At 28.1% G+C, this 20,147-nt stretch overlaps 1 protein-coding gene and 1 long non-coding RNA gene across 2 annotated transcripts; one reads left to right on the forward strand and one right to left on the reverse strand.

Annotated features, from left to right (window-relative positions):
* The first annotated feature begins 238 nt into the window (after window positions 1-238).
* On the forward strand, window positions 239-2,121 carry LOC128285525 (uncharacterized). The gene is made up of 3 exons (XR_008275959.1): window positions 239-365; window positions 1,259-1,344; window positions 1,875-2,121. It is a non-coding gene; the product is annotated as an uncharacterized LOC128285525 (long non-coding RNA).
* Window positions 2,122-4,632: 2,511 nt separating this feature from the next.
* Window positions 4,633-5,100, reverse strand: LOC108462756 (VQ motif-containing protein 8, chloroplastic-like). Its single transcript, XM_017762668.1, has one exon. The coding sequence runs from the start codon at window positions 5,098-5,100 to the stop codon at window positions 4,633-4,635; it is 468 nt and encodes a 155-aa protein (XP_017618157.1).
* Between the last annotated feature and the right edge of the window lie 15,047 nt (window positions 5,101-20,147).

The following is a 20,147-nucleotide window of genomic DNA, read 5'->3' on the forward strand; positions in this document are numbered from 1 at the left end:
AGTCTAAGAAATGTGAATTTTCATAGTAGGACTTAGTTGAGAAACTTAAAAAATTATGATAGGTAAATTGTAAGGATTAAGTAATTACAAAGTGTGAAAGTTTGGATTTGCATGTTAAATTGCCCAAAATTCAAGTAATGGCCGGTCAAGTAATGATGCTTCTTCCACTAAGTTGAATTTGTTATAATTTTATATTAGTTAATGGTTAAAATAAATTAAATAAAAGAAATAAATTAATAGGGAAAGAGGAATAAAATAAGAAAGGAGAGAGAGTAGTCATCTTCTTCCTCTTGCAAGTGCCGTAACTTAGGTGAAAGAAGGAGGAAATTCTATAGGACGTTCGGCCTTCCTAAGGGTTGATTAAGGTAAGGTTCATGTTAATTCTATTAAATTTTATGAAAATTTAGTTAGTAGTAAATGTCTTGTTATAACCCATATGTCGATATTCTACTTAAATAGGTGATTAAATGGGCATACGGTTAGATGGAGTAAATGCTAAAAGGATGGTGTTTTTGGATGTTGTGAATGGAAATAGTAGAAAGGTGAAAGAAAATTTAGCTAGATATATAGATATATGTGGATTTATATGATGATATAAATAGATGTGAGTTATGCTAGTTTAGGAGAATTCGGTCAAAGTGTTCATGAGATGAAGCTATGTGTTTAAATGAAATAAAAATGATATTATAATTAATATTGTATATTCGTCCATCTAATTAAGTACATAGGTGATGTTGAATTTGATCTTGCACATTCGGTTATATAGGTATGCACATTTGTGATATTATCTTTGATTGTATATAATCGATCAAATGAGTGAGGTTGGCTTATAAATTGAGTTTGATTCATGATTATGTATATTTGAATGTGAACATTTTTGAGAAAAGGTTATTTTGGAATGTGATAATGCATTCGGCCTTGAGGCATTAGATGAATAGGTGTTGAAGTTTTAATGTCTTGATCAATTACGGTTATAAAGTGTTGTGAAAATCATTAAACTATATATGTGAGAAATTAGCAAGGGTAGTCGTTGTATATACAAATATATATGTGTGTTATATATGTATGTATAATGGAAATATTGATTTGATTATTGATAGTAATGTGATATTATGTGATTATTAGCCGAATAGCTCAAAAGCATAAAGTAGAAAGAAATCAAATTTTACCATGTGTTTCTCATGATATAAAAATCATTTTTTATTTGGATACAAATAACTAGCAAGGTGGTTAAACTAGTTAATTTATTTTGATTAAGCTCAAGAACTTAAAGGTGGGGAATCAAGCAAGTGCAAAGTGAAGAACATCGAGTAGCCGATTGGAACTGTCTTTATCCAACAAGAGGTAAGTCTATAAGCAATTAAAAGTTGGTTATTCTATACATAATTTGTATATACATGTCATAAAGGAATTACTCTCGTTCATGTATTCTTGATTGAAAGATTTGTGGCTGGTTATATTTAGTTAATTAAATCAATCATTTATTTATAATGAAATGACTTTGGTTACTAGATATGCAGATTTGAGTGGCACTATGTGTGCGTATTTGTATGGCACTATGTGTGCGTAATTATTTGGCACTATGTGTGCGGAGTTGAATCGTAGATTCGCGTATGGATTACTAAGACACTTTGTGTGCGGGTTAGCATGGTACTATGGTTGCAAAATTCCTTAATTGAGCCCTACATGTGCGAAATATGTTATGTAATATTTTGTTTTAATAGTAGTAGTTGACTGGTATTGAATTAATGGTCTAGGTAATATATGAACCTTTTTAGTTCTATTCGACACTCTCTGAGTCAATTATTGCATTTTATTGCTTACGACCACTGAGTTGAAAACTCATTTGGTGTTTTTACTTGTCTCTTATTTAGATTTTCCTTCGATCCATTTTGCATACTTGGAACCATCGTCGAAGTCATCACACCTACCTGCAACGTTTTGGTACCCTTTTTAGTTAATCTTAAGTTAACATTATGGCATGTACAGGCAAATATGTATTTCTTTTTGTTTGAACTTTAATATGTAAAACTTCAGCCATGCGAATATGGCTTAACTACTAAGTTTGAATTTGGTTATGTGTAGTCATGGTTTAATTCGTTTTGGATATAATGCTATATGTTATTAATGGATGATATATATGATTGTTGTTATACGTTTTAGACAATGTTTGAGTTCTTTCAGATTATCATATCATGTGTTTGAATGGAAGTTATATGTAGTACATATATATATATATATATATATATATATATATATATAAGTGCTTGATTGTAAATTTGTATTCTCTATATGATTATAGTATATAATTTGAGATAGTATTTTGGATTGTCTGGATCAAATCGTATGATAGGGTTATTATAAGTTTAATACATATTTAATTGTTTTGATTAAATTTAATGATGATAAATGATGTGTTTCGCTATGTATGAATAAGGAAAGTATATGGTGTTACATGTATCTATTCATGAAATGGTATATTTTATCACATGCATAAGTTTTTGTTAGTTGCTAATACCTGTTTGGTTTTGTCTAAGTTTTAAAAGATAAGTTTTGTCATGAGATTGAGTCACAAAGTATGAAATGTAAGGAATATTATTTTGAGTTGAGTTATGTTAGTAAATGCTTCGTAACCCCATTCCGGCGACGGATACGGGTTAGGAGTGTTACAATACACTTGTACCCAATCATTACCACACATTTGTCTTACTTTTATTTATTTATCATATAATATTAATTTAATAATAAATACACTAGTATTTACTTAAATAATAAGCAAATACATACATGTATTACAAATGTGTGTATTATATTTATTACACTTGTATTTTATTTTGCCATATACTTAGCACTATTTTTGGCTTATTTACTTATTTAGTCCTTTCAATTTTCTTTATTCTATAATTAAACTTTCACACTTCATTCAATTTAATCCTTTTATCCAATTATCTTTAATTTAAGCTAGTTCACTTAATTAAACTCTAATTAACCACTCGATTAACTTTGTAAATATTTTTAATAAATATTTACTAATCCATTTTTCAGAAACGGAGACCCGAAAATACACTTTTTCGGTAACGGTAAAATTCGAGTTATTACACATTGACTTAAAAATTATATATGTTAGAACACTCATCTAACATCTAGATGGTACAGGTTCAACTCATATCATTCTCTTTTCTTTCTTTTTTTTTCTAATATTATAATAATCAAATATATATATAATTTAGAAATATAATTAGTGGAATCTAAAATATCCACAAAAGTTAAATGAGTGACATGTATCACACTACATAGTTGGTCATCCAACTTTCATAAACTTTTATTTTAAGCACAAAAAAAAGTTTGCATTGCCATTAAAAAATATTTTGATTTTGGTCATATGCCGTAAATTAAATGTTATTTTGCACTCATTTTAATCATCAAAATTTAATAAGATTTCATTTTAGTTGCCAAACTTTTCTTTTACCAAAATGAAAACGATTTTTAACGGCAGTTAACAATTTCAATATCATAATGAACTTTTTTTTATCATAAACGCCACAAACCAATCGTCTCAAAGTGCTCTTTGAGACGTGCATTAACTTTTGAAAATTCCAAATTATGTTGTAGTTGAAAAACTCCATCATTTTACTACTCAAAAAACACAATATCAATATTTAATTTGGCAATATCATAAAAATATTTTCATAGAAATTTAAAAATTAAAAAATATAAAATTTTACCATATTGATTGCATAATTTGTAACGTGTTGTTCTTAGAACCTTGAATCAACCATTTTCTACCCTAAAAAAATGGAGATATTTACTTTTGGTTTTTAGAAGATTTAAAGAAGTTAAACCCAATTTTATAAGTTTTTATTTTGAGTACTGAAAAAAAAAAGTTTGTATTCTAAGCATTGCAGTTAAAAGCAATTTTCATTTTTGTTATATGCTGTTAATTTAATGTTATTCTGCATTCATTTTAGTTACTCAACTTTAATAAATTTTTATTTTATCCAATAATTTTTTTTGTGCCCAAAATAAAACGATTTTTAACTGCAGCTAACAATTTCCGTATCATAACAAACTTTGTCATCATAAATGTCACAAACCAATTGTCTCCTATTACCCTTTGTTACATGCATTGAACTACTCCAAGAATTTCATATTATATTGAAATTAAACAACACGATCATTTCGATATTTAAAAATACAATATTAAAATTTAATTTTGCAATATCCTAAAAAATTTATAAAAAAAAAGAAAAAGAAGAGGTTTGAAACTTTACTATATTCACAACAAAATTTGCAATGTGTTATCCACCATTTCTCCCAATAAATGAAGTACAAAATTTTATTTTATTTTTTTTGAGAATTTGAGAAATTTTAAGTGAGAAAAAAAAAATAAAGAGGTATTTATAGATTGGAAATAAAAAAATCATGAAATTCGATTTCCAGTAATTTAATAGATCGATTGAGACAATGAGAAAATAAATTCTGTGGCCAAAGGTCAAAGCCTTGAAGAATACAGATAATCTAATGATCCACAACAATCAAAATCTTAAATTTTTAGACAAATTTTACTGTTATACTATCAAAATCTAGCTAGCTTGTAGTAACATTTTCATGTAAAAATCAAGAACATAAGTTCTATACACAAGCTAAAAAACGTAGAAAAGTTGGAGACAGTTCAAGAATTTGATCACCATGTTCAACCCCATTAAAAGCCAGCTTCGACATTTCTGCATCAAACAAATTATCTCCTGATGATGTTCTCTTAGTCACCTTGGCCGGTTCCGCCGCCGCCATGTTCCAAGAAGAAGAAGAAGAAGAAGACGGCAGCCGATTACACGATTCATCCCTTGACGACGAGTCTTTCCCCGTAAGGCGTTGTACCAGGCCCATAAACTCCTCGGGTCTAACATGGATAATCTTCGGCGACCTCAAATAAATCACCACAGGATTGATTACTTTACTGCTGCTACTATTGATTCGATTCCGAATATTACCATGCGATGCTTTCTTGATCAACGATGAAGAATGGCTAACCTTTAACGGTGATGGCCTTGGACCCTGCAACTCTGATCTTCCTCTAATGGAGTGCTTGATAAGACTCATGTTTTGAGACTGAACTTGTTTTTTTTTAGCACATGCAAGCTTTAAAGATCAACACTAACAATGGGTTTATATTTATATATATATAAATATATAAATATATATGTTGATAGTGCAAAAGTAAAGAAAGAGTCCAAACATATGCAAAGGGATTACAAGAAAATGGCAAGAAAAACTGGGTCTGTAGGTTTGAATAAGTCTTCGCAATATTATATTAGTATGGAGTTTTTGGTAGATTCTGCCGGCTATGGGTTTTTCAAAAAGGGTGTTTGTTTGAAAACCTTTTGGTTGAACAATCAATAGCAAAGGGAAGATGACAAGTTGATGAGTCAAGTCAAGGTCATTAATTATCTGGTTTCTTTTCTTCTTAATTTGATCTGTGGGATACCCAAATTCCATTTGTGTCTACCAACTTTGTATTCTTCTTGCAATGACATGATGGAATTTAATTTCAAACCACACTACCTTCAAATATACTCACAGTTGTTGGTATCCCACCTCAAACTGCTCGGTACGTGGATTTATTCTCCCTACGTTAAATTTTTAACGTGGTTTATGAAATAATTAAGTAGAAATATGTATCATGCCATTTTATATCATGCTGACGTATAAATATTAGATTTTTTTTTTATGAATGATGAAATTCATTAATCCAATTATGTAGTTAAACTGTTACAAAAAAACATTGTACAATAACTTTAAGCTATACAAATAAATTAATCAATTATACTTCAAGAAGCATAAAGTGAAGCATTAATAGGATCGGTTCTATTGATTGGTCTTCTTCCTAAGTGAGCCCACATAATCTCTTTAATCTGCATCAAGAATGATGCACCAAAATATCTCTTGTTCCTCTATCTTCATATCACATACAAATATGCACTCCAAGCAAGTTTGAGTATAGCAACAAGCAAAGACTTTCCTTTAAGTTTCAATATCGTCCAAGCTAACTCTTGCCTCCAAATATCCACAGCCCTATGAATAGAGCAAAGACGCAAAATTGATTGCCAGACTTTCTTTGAAAAACTGCACTCAAATAAAATATAATCACGTCTCTTTGTAACATCTATACAAAAAAAGCAACAAGTATCAACCAAAATCTCAAAAGCAAACAAACGATCCTGAGTTGGGAGTCTATTAAGAATAACCATCCAAGCAATAAGAGAATGTTTGGGAATATGTAAAGGGAACATAGCAAACGATGTCATTCCACCTTCTTACCACAAGTTCTAATTGCCTCCTACAATCGAGAAGTAGAAATAAATGAATTTTTTAATTAAAAAAATTTATTTACTTTTTTATTTAATATATAAAATTAAATTACTCATTTTTTAAATAAAAAATTAAAATACAATCGACTCCTAATACAAAGAGCTTTACGATACTTTTACCTATAAAATGTTGCTAATTTATACCAACCATTTAAACCACTAAAACAGCTTTTTTTTTTTTTTTTTATTCTCTGGCTTGATTAAACTATATCTTGACCCTTGTTGTTTGGATTTTGTTGTTGGTGTATTTGGAAAAAAGTTAAAAAAATTTTAATCATTAAAGAATCTTTAATTAATATAAATTTTTGCATCGCAATAGATTCTTTCATTTTGTTCTTCATGTGGGAATAATTCAATTGCAAATCGAATACATATAAATATATGTTTGATGTCTTTCACTTATATGAAATAGTGGTTAAAGTTTTTATCGAATATTTGGTTAATATGAATTCTAATAGTGTGATATTATTCTCTACCTCAACATTAATATATATATATATATATGACTCGTCGGGTAATATTTCATGAATTAATCTAAGGTAAACAACTTTCGATTGATGCAGGTAATGCAAATAGAGAGAGTCATATGGCATCGTTTTTAATAGTTCAATGATTTAAATAAAATTTTTAAATAATTCAATGACTAAATTATAATTTTTTTAATTAAATAATCAAAATAAAAAATTTACCTATAATTTAATAACTAATAATATAATTTACCTATGATTACCTACTCAAGAAGAAGTACTACTAATCATCATCCGAAAGCCTCCAATTATTAAAAAAATATTTAACATTCGTACATAACCTCTGAATATTTCTTCAAATGAATTATTATATGGCTGGGAGGTAACATCAGCTCAACAGGTGGCCATTAATAAGGCAGGGACGTCTTTTAAGACTTAGTTTAATTGCTTTTGTGGTATAAAATATTTAAATTTTGAAATGGTATAAATCCCCCTCATTCTTAAAACTATTCATATATGCTATTTTTTTAGGAGAATATTCAAAACGATTTATAATCCCTTCCTAATTTGTAAATAGGAGGACAATTTAATATACTCGAATTTAAATCTTCTTTTATTGATAATAATATTCATGCCAATCGAGCCAATAATAATTTATATATTATCACTATTTGTAAAAATAGTAACAAATAATTGTTTAATATATAAATAAATAAAATTATTTCATACATTATTTACATTTTTCAAAGAGAGACAAATACTTTCTATAATACAGTAAAAAATTATTAAACAATAAATGAGTACATCCTTATGTTATTTTACATGTGAGCTTTTTGTCAGAGTCAACCAATTTTTCTGTTTTCTTTTGCAATTGGCTATGTTTAACCTAATTCTCAATTAGAATATTTCATGAGTTGAATAGCATTGAGTAAAAATTCTAGAGCCTTTATTTCTTTTATCTAAACTTCATTCCTATTAATGTATAAATTCATTTTATTGATTTTTTAAATTAAAAATTTTACATTTGTTATGGTATTTACTATTCCTAACCCACAACACGAATGGATTCGGGTCGGGTTCTACGTGGTTTGCATATCGAGCTCGCATGATATTGAGTGTTCGTAGGAGGGACACTTACACCCTCTTGCGAGATCACATGTGAGATTGAAATTGCATAAGCACATGTTAAGTCTAAAATAAGATATACATTGATATGCATGGAGTCTACTTAAATATCACATCAATAAATAATAATTATATCATATAAAAATACAATTTCACCCACATAAAGTATACTCAAAAATACTCAACAATATATTCATGTTTTTATATTAAAATTAAATAAAATTAAGTAAATTGTAATTCAAGTTAGATTAAGTCAAAATAAAAGCAATAATTTATTACTAAATAAAAATTCATGTAAAGTCAAATTAAAATTATATTTTATTTTTGCTTTAAATATTTTATTTTTATTTAGTTTTACAAGTGTGACATTACTTAGAATAACCAAAATAAGTACTGTAAATTGCATTGATTAATTCCATTTTGTGCAAAGAAATAATTATTAATTATTGTAAACTCTCTTTCTTTATTTGAGTGATCCTTATCTCACTGTGTTTTTCTTTAAGCAAAGGAAGTTTGAAAATCTGATGTTTGACATTAGTAGGAAAACAGAAGTGCACATTTAACTGCTACCATTGACTTCTATTTTAAAATGGATTAAATCAATCTAACCTAAATCTGTGAATAGGTTAGATCGAGTTTTAACAAAATTCTAGACTTATTTAATAGGCCTTATCTCAATTTAAAAAATAGACCTGAGTTTTTATTTAAATTTGGCCCAAGTTATAGATGATAAGCTTGGGTCTAGCACGACTTGACCCGATAGAATTTTTTTATTTTATTTATATATATAATACATTAAAATATTAAAACATTCAAATAAATGTTTCCCAAAAAATTAAAAATAAATATTAAAAAAAACTTTATACTTAAATAACACAAGAATAGGTGCAACTCTACAATATCTAAACAATAACAATAAAATAGTAATAACATAACAAAGAAACAACAACAAAATAGTGAAAAAAATAATAACAAAACAATGAGAAAATAAAAGTATTTTTTTTACAAATTTAAGCTAAACTCAAGACAAAAAAATCTTACTTGAGACTTAATTTATTTTTTAAACGAACTTTATTTTTTGTTCAAACTTTTTTATAAGTCCGTATTTTTACCCAAATTTTTTTACATTTTGAGCGGAGATTTGGGCCACGCAGAGCGGTACGACCCATAAAAATAAATTCTCTATGCCAACACATTGAAATATCCACTTCTCCACTTAATTGTCAATAGAAATTTCCATAAATTAAACGAGTGAACTTCTTTTCTTCTACGTTTTGAATTGATCTATTTATAGATCCGTCTGAATTGGGTAAAGCTTAAAAGAAGATAAAATTTGAGAATAGTCCCTGTACTTATGATTTGTATGAATTTAGTCCTTTTACATTTAGTTACTTAAAATTGATTTCTCTACTTTTCAGTTTACTCATTTTTAGTCCTCCGTTAACTTTTTTCATTAACTTTATTAAAATTAGGTACAATAACAAAATTAACCCCTCAACCTTTACCACTTTTCTCAAATTGACCCTATTCTACTTATTATTGCTTTAACTATTAAATCTTTAAAAATTATCAAAAAAGTTATAAAATTTCGGCAACAAATTAAATATAGAATAAAAAATAAAACTTACTACGAAAGATTTTACTTGGCCAACAACATATTGATTTAGTGGTAATAGTATTATGTTGTGGGCATGAGAAGTTGGTTCAATCCAAAGCAACCCCATCTCCTACCCTCACTTTTATATATATATATATATATATATAAATTAACTTGTAGTTCTCATTTAACAACAATAAGTATTGTGTATATTATGTAATTTAAATTATAAATCATTAAATTTAACCTTAATTTTAAATATTTCATGAACTTTTGATCTAATCAAATTTCATCATTTAACTTTAATTATTAACAACTGAAATAACTTATACTAACACTGCTAAATTCTTTTAACAAAATAATTGAATACACATTCAAGCTTTGCATGTTTTTAACATGTAAATAAATTAACACCTAATCCGAAATTTAAATAAATTTTTAGGTTTATATTTTAAAGTTGGCTTAGGTGACAAGACAAAGTTTCAGGTTAACAGGTTTGTTAAAGCTTTTTCTTTTCACTCGACGGGCAATATTAGGATAAATATTAGATTAACATTAGAGGTTAACGTTGGATTAATATTAGGTAAAATTAATAGAATATGATTTAGGTGATTATTATACATGATTTAAAATTAAATAATATGATAAATAAAAAATTAAAATTAAAATGAAAACAAATTCAGAAATGAAGTAGGAGTTAGAGTTGGTGAGAATTTGAATTTGGAAATAAATATGATTTTTTTAAAGGGACATTTGAAATATATACATATTATTTTGTTGAAAATCTCTTTCATTTTTTTCCCTGTTTGCATGTTGTTATTTTATTGAGCATAAAGAAAAAAAAGTTCTTCAATTTTTTTTTTTTTGAAAATCAGAAACAATAATTAAAAAATTATAATTTTCACAAAAATCGAAAAATAATATTCAATAAAAATGACGCTGGGTTTCAAGACCCTCGCACCAAATAAGGTTGTGAGTATTGAGAAATCAAATGAAACCATGCAAAAAAAGAAGAAGAAGGACACAAAGACTTTCTTTCTTTTCTTCTTTCGGGGTTTTGATTTTTAGAAAAAAAAAGGAAGAGTGAATGTTTTGTTTGTTGGTTTCAGTACGAGAGTTGAGGGAATAAAAAAAAGAAGAAAGTAGGAAGAATTTAAAGAGGAGGATTTTTTTTCACAGGGACCGATTTTGAACAAATAAAAGTAGAAAGATTAAATCTGCACAAATCAAAAAGTACAAGCATTATTCTCAGAAATTAACCTAAAAAAATCACGATTAGGTAAACCAAAATCATAACAAGATGGGGTTTAGGGTATCATGGAATATGATGGAGATTGTGTTGGAGAATCTTTAGTGATAGAAGTTCCATACTGTACAAAGTCTCAAAAGGTTGATCTTATTTGGGTTCCAATTTCTTAGAATCTTCTGGTCTGCCTAGACCACCTTGATTGACTTGGTGGACTTTATGGGGTGTAAAAGAAATTCTAATATATGGGCTAATTATGGAGCTTGACTATCAACCTTTCGCAACAACTAACAGGTGCCGGGCTTTCACGGTGTAAAGTATATAGATGAATTTTTAAGTTTGGGTTCCATTTGTTTTGAAAAATTGTGCTAAATAAGTTATTTTTAATTAAAATTTTTATTTTTATAAGTATTTTTAAAAAGGAGATGCTAAAATTTTTGCTTTTCCTCTACTAAAACCTCTATCAAAAGTAATTTTGGTGCTTAATTAAAATATGTTAAAATAATTAATTAAAAATAAAAAATAATTTTAAAAATAATACAAATGTGTTAATATCTAATCTAATTACAAATATTTAATAGTTATATTCAATTATTTAAAATATAGTTTATATATTCTAATTAAATTTTATAAATAATTAATATTTATTGCTTAAAATATTTAAAGTTTATATTTCATATATTAAAATATTAACAACTAATTATAATAAATTATTTCTTATTTTTTACTAAAATATAATAATATTAACTAATTTGAATATTATTTAAATACGTATTTGTTATTTAATAATACCATGTCTAAAATGGATATTTTATTTTTCAAAAGTATTTTTTGACAGCAATGTTAAATACTTAAATATTAAACTAAGCTTTTTTCAAAGCACATTTTAGAAACACTTCTCAAAAGCAATGCTAAACAAGCCAAAAAATACAATGCCTGAAAATGGGTTTGGCAATGTTAATTAATAAAATACAATGCCGGATATATTATGTTATAAAAATATTATATTAATTAATATATAATTAATATAATATTTTTATAACATAATATATCCGGACAAGATCGAGTTCGAGCCAAAAAATAGTGCCTAATGCTTGACCCATATAAAAAGCGGACCTTAAATTTACCTAAATTCATTTTTAGGCATTATATTTTATCCAAACCTCCTAATTTTTCAAATGAACTTTCAGGCTTGAATAAATGACCTGACCCATAAACAAGTCTAACAAGAACTAAATATCAAAACTTTGCTCAAATATAACCATAATCCTCTCAAACCACCCATTCTAACATAAATTAAAAGATTTTTAATGGGTGACGTGCTAACCACAGGTCCTTACTAAATAAATTAAAAGTATAAAAACTTGGTCTTATCTTGTACAATGTTGATAGCCATGCCTTTTTTGAACCTAGCCCTCTCTTAAAATAATCCCTCAAATGGCAATTCACCTTCTTTTAGGACTAGTTTGACATTTTTGTTAAATTGGTCCTAACTCGAGATATAAAGATTCCAATGGCATGATTCTTGATGCATAGGAAAGACAACATCTAGCTCTACAAGTCGTATGAAGAGAGGCTGGCTTGAATCCAGTGGAATCAAACACCAAACACCAAATTTTGATATAAAAATTCAATTTTTTTTTGTCTCTTGACATGGTATTTGAATTCGGCCATGAATGCATGATTTACAAAGTGATTTATAATGGGATCTAGAACTGTTAATCCACCTGGTCACTCAACTTGACCTCAAAGCTCCCCTAAAAAGTGAGAATGTTTGAGTAAAAATATAGGTTTGAAAACCGGGTTTGGATAAAAAAAAAAAGTCTGTTTCAAGCCTCGAGTAAGTCATTTTTTGCCCGGCCCGAATTCACAAAAAGACAAAAAAATACTATTTTTTGCTATTTTCTCTTTGTTTCGCTACCATTTCAATATTATGTTACTGTTATTTTGTTATTATTGTTTGGATATTGTACACCATTTGTTTTATTGTTAATTTTGTTATTATTTTAGAATCATTTACTTGCTAAATTGCATCTTAGTATTATTTAAGTATATATATTTTTTAAATTTTATTTTTAAGTTGTTAGAAAATATTTGTTTTAATGTTATTAGTATTTTTGATGTATTATATATATTTAAAATTATATTAAAAAATTAATACGGGCGAGCTGGGCTAGGTTGGGCTTGGGTAAAATTTTAAGCCCATTTTTGAGCTAGGCCTAACAAATGAGCCTAAAATTTTAGTTATACACGACCCGGCTCATAAGCACCTCTAGCGGGATCGCATCAAATAACAAAATAGTTTAAATTTCTTAATTCATAATCATTGAATCAAAATTTCATTTGATTTTTCTATCAACCTTTTTATAAATAAATCTGTTACATAATTTTATTTTTAACCGAAACGATCTATTATTAAAAAAAACTCAATAAAAGTCAGAAAAGGAAATTCGAATATTTAAGCAAATAATTTTATCATTGGATGCATGGTGAAGGCAGTCCATTTTGGTTGTAATGTCATTTTCAAGCTTTTAATTGGGACTAAAGATGTGTGACTTAATTCATTGCCACCATTTTTGATCACTTTGTACTCCATCATCCGCTGTCAAATATCAACTTAAATACACAATCTTGGGCCTTTCTTCTTTTAGCTTAATTTTCAATATTATCCATCACATTTTATATAACACAAAATATATCTTATATGATAAAAATAAAAATAATATAGATATAATAATACAAGTATATCGAAATTATATTAAATAAATACATAAATATATTACAATTATGTATGATGGTGACACTTAAAAATACATAAACTTAAAAAAAAAAAAAAACACGACAACAAAAATATTGAAATATAGAGAAGAAAACATAATGGGAAACAGGTTGGCTGGGGAATGCAGCTCAGGTACACCTTTTTCTCGATTGCTCCAGTCCTCTTGATGAGGTACATCACAGCTGGGGCACTCCTTTTTTTTCCTATTAAGAAAACTTCAAAATAAAATAATTATTAAAAGGATAAATTACACTGAAATTATTTAAGGGATAATATACAGTTGAACTTGATAACTTATACCTATTTGGTACTTAAAATTTTTTTTAAATCTAACTCGTATTTAAATTTAAAAACTGTAAGTTAATTTGGTGTTTTTTTACACCGTTAAAATACGTTGATGTCACCACATGCTATATTGCTATTAGTCGTCGGTGACACACCAACGTATTTTAACAGTGTTAATCAAGTACCTAAAAAGTATCAAGGTGGCTTACGATTTCCAAGTTTAACTACCGATTAGGTAAAAAAAGTACTAAATAAATATAAATTGTCAAGTTTAGATACTTTAGGATATATTATCCCATTATTTAACTATTTATTGATAAATTTAACTCTTATCACCAAATTGTGAAAAATTATAAAATATTTACTAATATTATCAATTTGTAATGCTTTGATTACTTGTCCGTTAATTGTTATTAACTCTTTAACAAAATGATGTCATGGCACATTAACTCAATACTATATAAGATTAATACTTAATTTTCCTCCAACTATAACTAAAATATTAATTTAATACTTAATTATAATTTTTAATTTTTTATAATTTCAAAAGGAAAACATTACGAATCTTCAAATATTTTAAGAATTTTTGTATTTTATAAAAAAATTCTAAAAGCATGAGATTGATATTTTAATTATAGTTCAATTGTCAAAATAGGTTTTAACATGTCATGACATCGTTCATTTAATAGGTTAACCACAATTAATATGTAAACGATTAAAACTGCACAAATCAATAAAACTAATTATTAATTTGTAACTTTTTATAATTCAATGAGAAAAAGAAACTCGTTAATAATTAGATAATCAAAACATTATAAATCGATAAAATTTGTGACTATTTAATAATTTTTATCTAACTTTTATTAATTTTAATAATTTTATTTACAATTAGTTAAGTTTTGTATCATCTATCTTTATTCAATTAGTTGAAATATATTTTTATTTGAAAGCTTTGATGATGATGATGAGTAATCAATACTCCATAGGTCGTTGCTAGTCCTTGCCTTCATTATTAGGAGAAAGAATAAAAGAACAACATTATCTCATACAACAGTCCTTTCATTGTGGATTTATGTACTTACTACTTATGGGATCCAAATTAATTTCCTTTCTTGGTTTCTCCTTATATATTTTTTCATAAATTAAATATAAAATAAATTAGTCAATCGAGCGTGTTATCTTTCTATTTATAAATTAGAAAATAACTTTTAAACATTATATAAAAAATAATATATATAATCAAAACCATTTAAATTAAACTAAGCTTAATATTTTTAAGTTAATTTTTTTATGAATTTATTACTTTTTAAAATAAGGGATAAGAGATTATTTTAAGAATCGAATAAAATTAATATTAACAAAAATTTAAATACAAGTCTTTTACTCCTTTCAAATTTTATAAAATTATTAAATATTTAGAATTTTTTGTGATTGACAATTGATTTTAAGTTGTCTTGTCAAAAAACGTTGAGCAAAACTTCCACGTGGAAGCATAAAAAAGGCCAGAGGCACAGAGCTCTCCCATTAAATCCACGTGTCGATGCATGTGCTGTGGTGACTCACAACCACGAACTCTTACTTACGTGTTCACTGGAGATTTTGATCCTCCACGTGGCAAAGTAATGATGGGATAGTCTTTTATGCAAAATGTTTTTACTCTTTTTTCGAAAAAAATGTGCGTTTCAGAATAAATAAATAAATCAACATTTAGTTCCTAAATTTGATAAGTTTTATAATTTTTAATTTGCTGAATTTAATAACTTTTCTTAAATTTAATTCTGAAATTGTCAAGTTATGTTATTACTTAATTTTTTTAAATTTTTTATAAAAAATTATAAAATTTAAGTAATGATATAGCATAACATTAGAGTGCTTTGTCATCAAATTAACTACATTTGAGAAAAGTAACCGAATTTAAGGACTAATATTGACAAAAATTAGGGACTAAGTTAAAAAAATAAGTTCAAGGACTCACTTTATTCTAAGTAAAACAAATGGATAAAATGTGCTGTAAGTCCCTATACTCTTCTTAAATTTAGAATTTAGTCATTGTACTTTTATTTTAGGAATTTAGTTCTTTTAATTGTCAAACTTCAAAATTATAGTCCAATCGTTAATGCCATTAAAATTTTTTGCTAAATTTATTTATGTAATATTTTAAAATAAAAAATTCACTCGGTAGTAATGTAATTAAAAATAATTACGTTATAATAAACCTAGATTTAACAAAATAATCTTAACAATACTAAACAGTTTTACCTGAATTTTAAAATTTAAAAATAAAAAAATAAAATTCTAAATATAAAAATATAGAAGCTAAATTGATTATAATTTTGGAAAGAGTAAAGGACCTGTAAAACATTTTTAACCAAAATAAAAATCTAAATTTCAAAAGATGAAAAAGAAAAACACACTTCCACTGAGTCAGAGTAACTGCCTGTTCCTCACGTTCAAGTCCTTATCACGTGACTTGCCCTGAATTGGGCGGCACCGCCCTGTTTTTAAATTTCAGCATGGCCTTTAATTTTGTGCAAAATCAAGCTGCCAAAAAAACAGAACTGATATTTATAATTCATGCTTCTGCTTTGTTTTTATGGACAAAATTACCCTTCTTTTGTATAAAACAATCAAACTTTTCCCATGAAAGGTAATACAACCTAGTCAGCTACATATACGTCTTTTCATTCTAAATTCAATTAACGGTTTTTTTTTTTCCTCCAAGAAAAGTAGGTTGATTATTGCCGATTAGACCTATTTATTGGATGAGTTATTTGTTATTGAAGATTTGTTCAAAATTAAAAAAGATTTTGATCAAGCCCGGAAAATAAATTTGGGTAAAAAATTATACTTGCTTAAAATATATAATGCGCTCAATATTAAATATTCAAGATATAACCTAGTCCAAGTCAGTTCGTTTTTAAGTTTATAATACTTTTATATTATATTTTTTTATATATTATGTAATTTATAACACATTAAAAAAAATTTATACTAAATATATAATACTACTCCAATATAAACATTAAAATAATGTTAAAATGACTATATAACAAATTTCAATAAATAAAAACATATAAAATTATTAAATATTAAAACAATATAATATAAAATATGTATTTAAAAATTAAAAAATAATATGGGCGAATCTAATGGATTTGGATTAGTTTTTTACAAATATGGGTGAGTTTGGGTAAATTTTTAAACCTGTATCTCGGCCCGGGCTGAGTTTGGACAAGCGTAAAATATGTTAATATTAGATTTAGGCTTGACTCGATCTATGAACACCTCTATTGCCAAACAATGGCACTAAAATATTTATAAAATAATTTAATTATTATAAAAATATTGGGTAAATTGCATTTAAGGTTCTTGAATCATTAGTAAATTTATACTTTGATCATTTAACTTCATAAAATCACAAAATGGCTATTGAATTATTTAAAACTTTACACTTTAATAACTCACTTCAAAAATTATGATATAATCACAACTCAAAAATTTTATTTAAATCATTGAGCTATTAAACCGAGTGATTAATGTAATTGTTAGAATTAAGTGACCCAAATTCTTATTTAAATAAAATACGATGGAAAATAAAATAAAAGTAAAATCCATATAGAACTAGACTTCTTTTATTTTATTTTAGAATAAGGTTTTAAACCTTATTAAACTCCATCTATTTTATATTGATTAGGATAAGGTGTTTCAATCCTACTAGAATATGGCTTTGCAAGCCTATAAATAGACATAGTCTATTCCTCTTGTATTTGAGTAAAAATTTTCGACATAGTGAATTTTCTTCTCCTCTGCCTGTGGTTTTTTCCGAAAGGGTTTCCACGTAAAATTTATGTGTTCTTTATTTTTATTTATTTTATTCTATTTTATTTTTCACAAATTGGTATCGAGCTTAGGGTTATTCATCTCGATCACGGTAATGGCGTCTTTGAAGTATGAAATTCATTGTTGGATCGCAACACCGATTTGCGTTGTAGGCAAATTAAGATGCAAGCGCTTCTTGCAGATGGATCTAGAGGATGCCTGCTAGGATAGATAAGATGCCTTCGACATTAACGATGAAGAGAAGAAGCGTAAGGATCGAAAGGCATTAACACAATTACATCTGCATTTGTCCAACGAAATTTTGCAGGATGTGATGAAAGAGAAAACCGCATTGCATTATGGAAGAGGCTAGAACAAATATGTATGTCGAAAACTCTAACAAGCAAGTTGCATATGAAGCGGCGTCTTTATGCTCATCGTTTGGAGGAAGGTGCGTCAGTACACGAACACTTAACAGTGTTTAAAGAAATTCTCTCAAACTTGGAGGCCATGGAGGTTCAAGATGATAAGGAAGATCTAGGTTGATTCTACTTTGTTCGTTGCCCGCCTTATTCAACCTTTAGAGACACGATTTTATATAGCCATGAGTCTCTCACGCTTGATGAGGTTTATGATTCTTTAACCTCGTATGATAAGATGAAGCATCTTGTGGTTAAACCCAACTCTCGGGAGAGGGTCTCATTGTTCGTGGGAGACAAGACCGAATGTTGATGATGATCGTGGTAGAACACAGAACGGAATCCTCGTGGTAAATCTAAGGGTAGATCGAAATCTTCAAACAGAGGTAAAACTTGCAACTTCGCAAGAAGAAAGGGCACATTAAATCTGAGTGCTATAAGCTACAAAATAAGATTAAAAGGAGGTGCGAATCAAAGGAAAACAACCGAAAATTCCGGTGAAGGCGATGTTGTAGAAGACTACAGCGATGGTGAACTTTAGTTGCTTCATCAATGATTCTAAAGTAAGCGAGGAGTGGATACTTGATTCAGTTGCACCTTCCACATGAGTCCCAATCGGGATTGGTTTACAACTTATGAAACAATGATCTCAAGGTGTTGTTTTGATGGGAAATAATGCTTCATGTAAAATCGCAGTGTTGGAACAATTAAAGTTAAGATGTTTGATGGAGTTGTCGAACACTTAGTGACGTGCGGCATGTTCCGAATTGAAAAGAAATTTAATTTCGTTGAGTACTCTTGATTCAAAAGGGCACAGATACACAATGAAAGTGGGGTTTTAAAGATTTCAAAGGGTCCCTTGTTGTGATGAAAGGGCAAAGAAAGATTGCCAAGTTATATGTTTTACTGAGGTTCTATCATTCTTGGTGATGCAATTGTCGCTTCCTCTTCCTTGTCGATGATGATATTACTAAACTTTGGCATATGCGCCTAGGGCATATGAGTGAGAATGGCATGGCGAATTAAGCAAAGAGGACTTCTTAATGGGCAAGGAATTTGCAAACCGAATTTCGTGAGCACTGTGTTTTTGGGAAGCAAAGAGAGTTCGATTCACTAGAGGAATCCATAACACGAAGGAAACGTTGGAGTATATCCATTCGATCGTGGGGGCCGTCCAGAGTGCCTTCGAGAGGTGGAGCTAATTATATGCTAACCTTTATTGATGATTTTCCGAAAAAGTTTGGGCGTTCTTCCGAAGCGAAAAGCGATGTGTTTTCCACATTTAAGTCTTGGAAAATTATGATTGAAAAACAGACGGAAAATGATAAAATACCTCCGCATGCACAATGGCTTAGAGTTCGCTCGATGAGTTTAATAGATTGTGCAAGTCGAAGGATCATGAGACACTTGACGATTCGTCATACTCCACAAAGAAAGCGGCGTTGCGAACGAATGAACGAACGATCATGGAGAAGGTTCGATGTATGTTGTCAAATGCCAACTTACCAAGTCATTTTGGGCGTATGTTTCATCGCATGTTTTTTGATCAACCGATCTCCATCCGTTGCCATTGAGAAAAGACTCCACAAGAGGTATGGTCCGTAATCCCGCTAATTATTCGATTTAAAGATTTTTGGGTGTCTGCGATGCTCATGTTGATAATGGAAAATTGGAACCGAGATCCATTAAATGCGTTTTTCTTGGTTATAAAGTGGTGTAAAAGGCTATAAGTTATGGTGTCCTGAAAATAGAAAAGTTGTGATTAGCAGAGATGTTGTTTTTGATGAAACCGCTATGCTACCTAACTTATCTCTTAAAGACTCTTCCAATAAAGAAAACCAAAAGCGGTGGAGCATCGATTAATACTGAATCAACTCCTCAAGCCAAGACAAAAATTGAGAATAGAGTTGCTTCTTCACCGCAATACTCTATCGCCAAAAACAGGACAAGAAGAGAAATTAAACCTCCAAAGAAGAATGCCGAGGTTGATCTAGTTGCTTATGCTTTAAATGTGGTGAAGATATAGATGCGAATCAAGAGCC

Source organism: Gossypium arboreum, chromosome 2, assembly GCF_025698485.1.
Source record: "Gossypium arboreum isolate Shixiya-1 chromosome 2, ASM2569848v2, whole genome shotgun sequence".
Lineage (NCBI taxonomy): Eukaryota > Viridiplantae > Streptophyta > Magnoliopsida > Malvales > Malvaceae > Gossypium > Gossypium arboreum.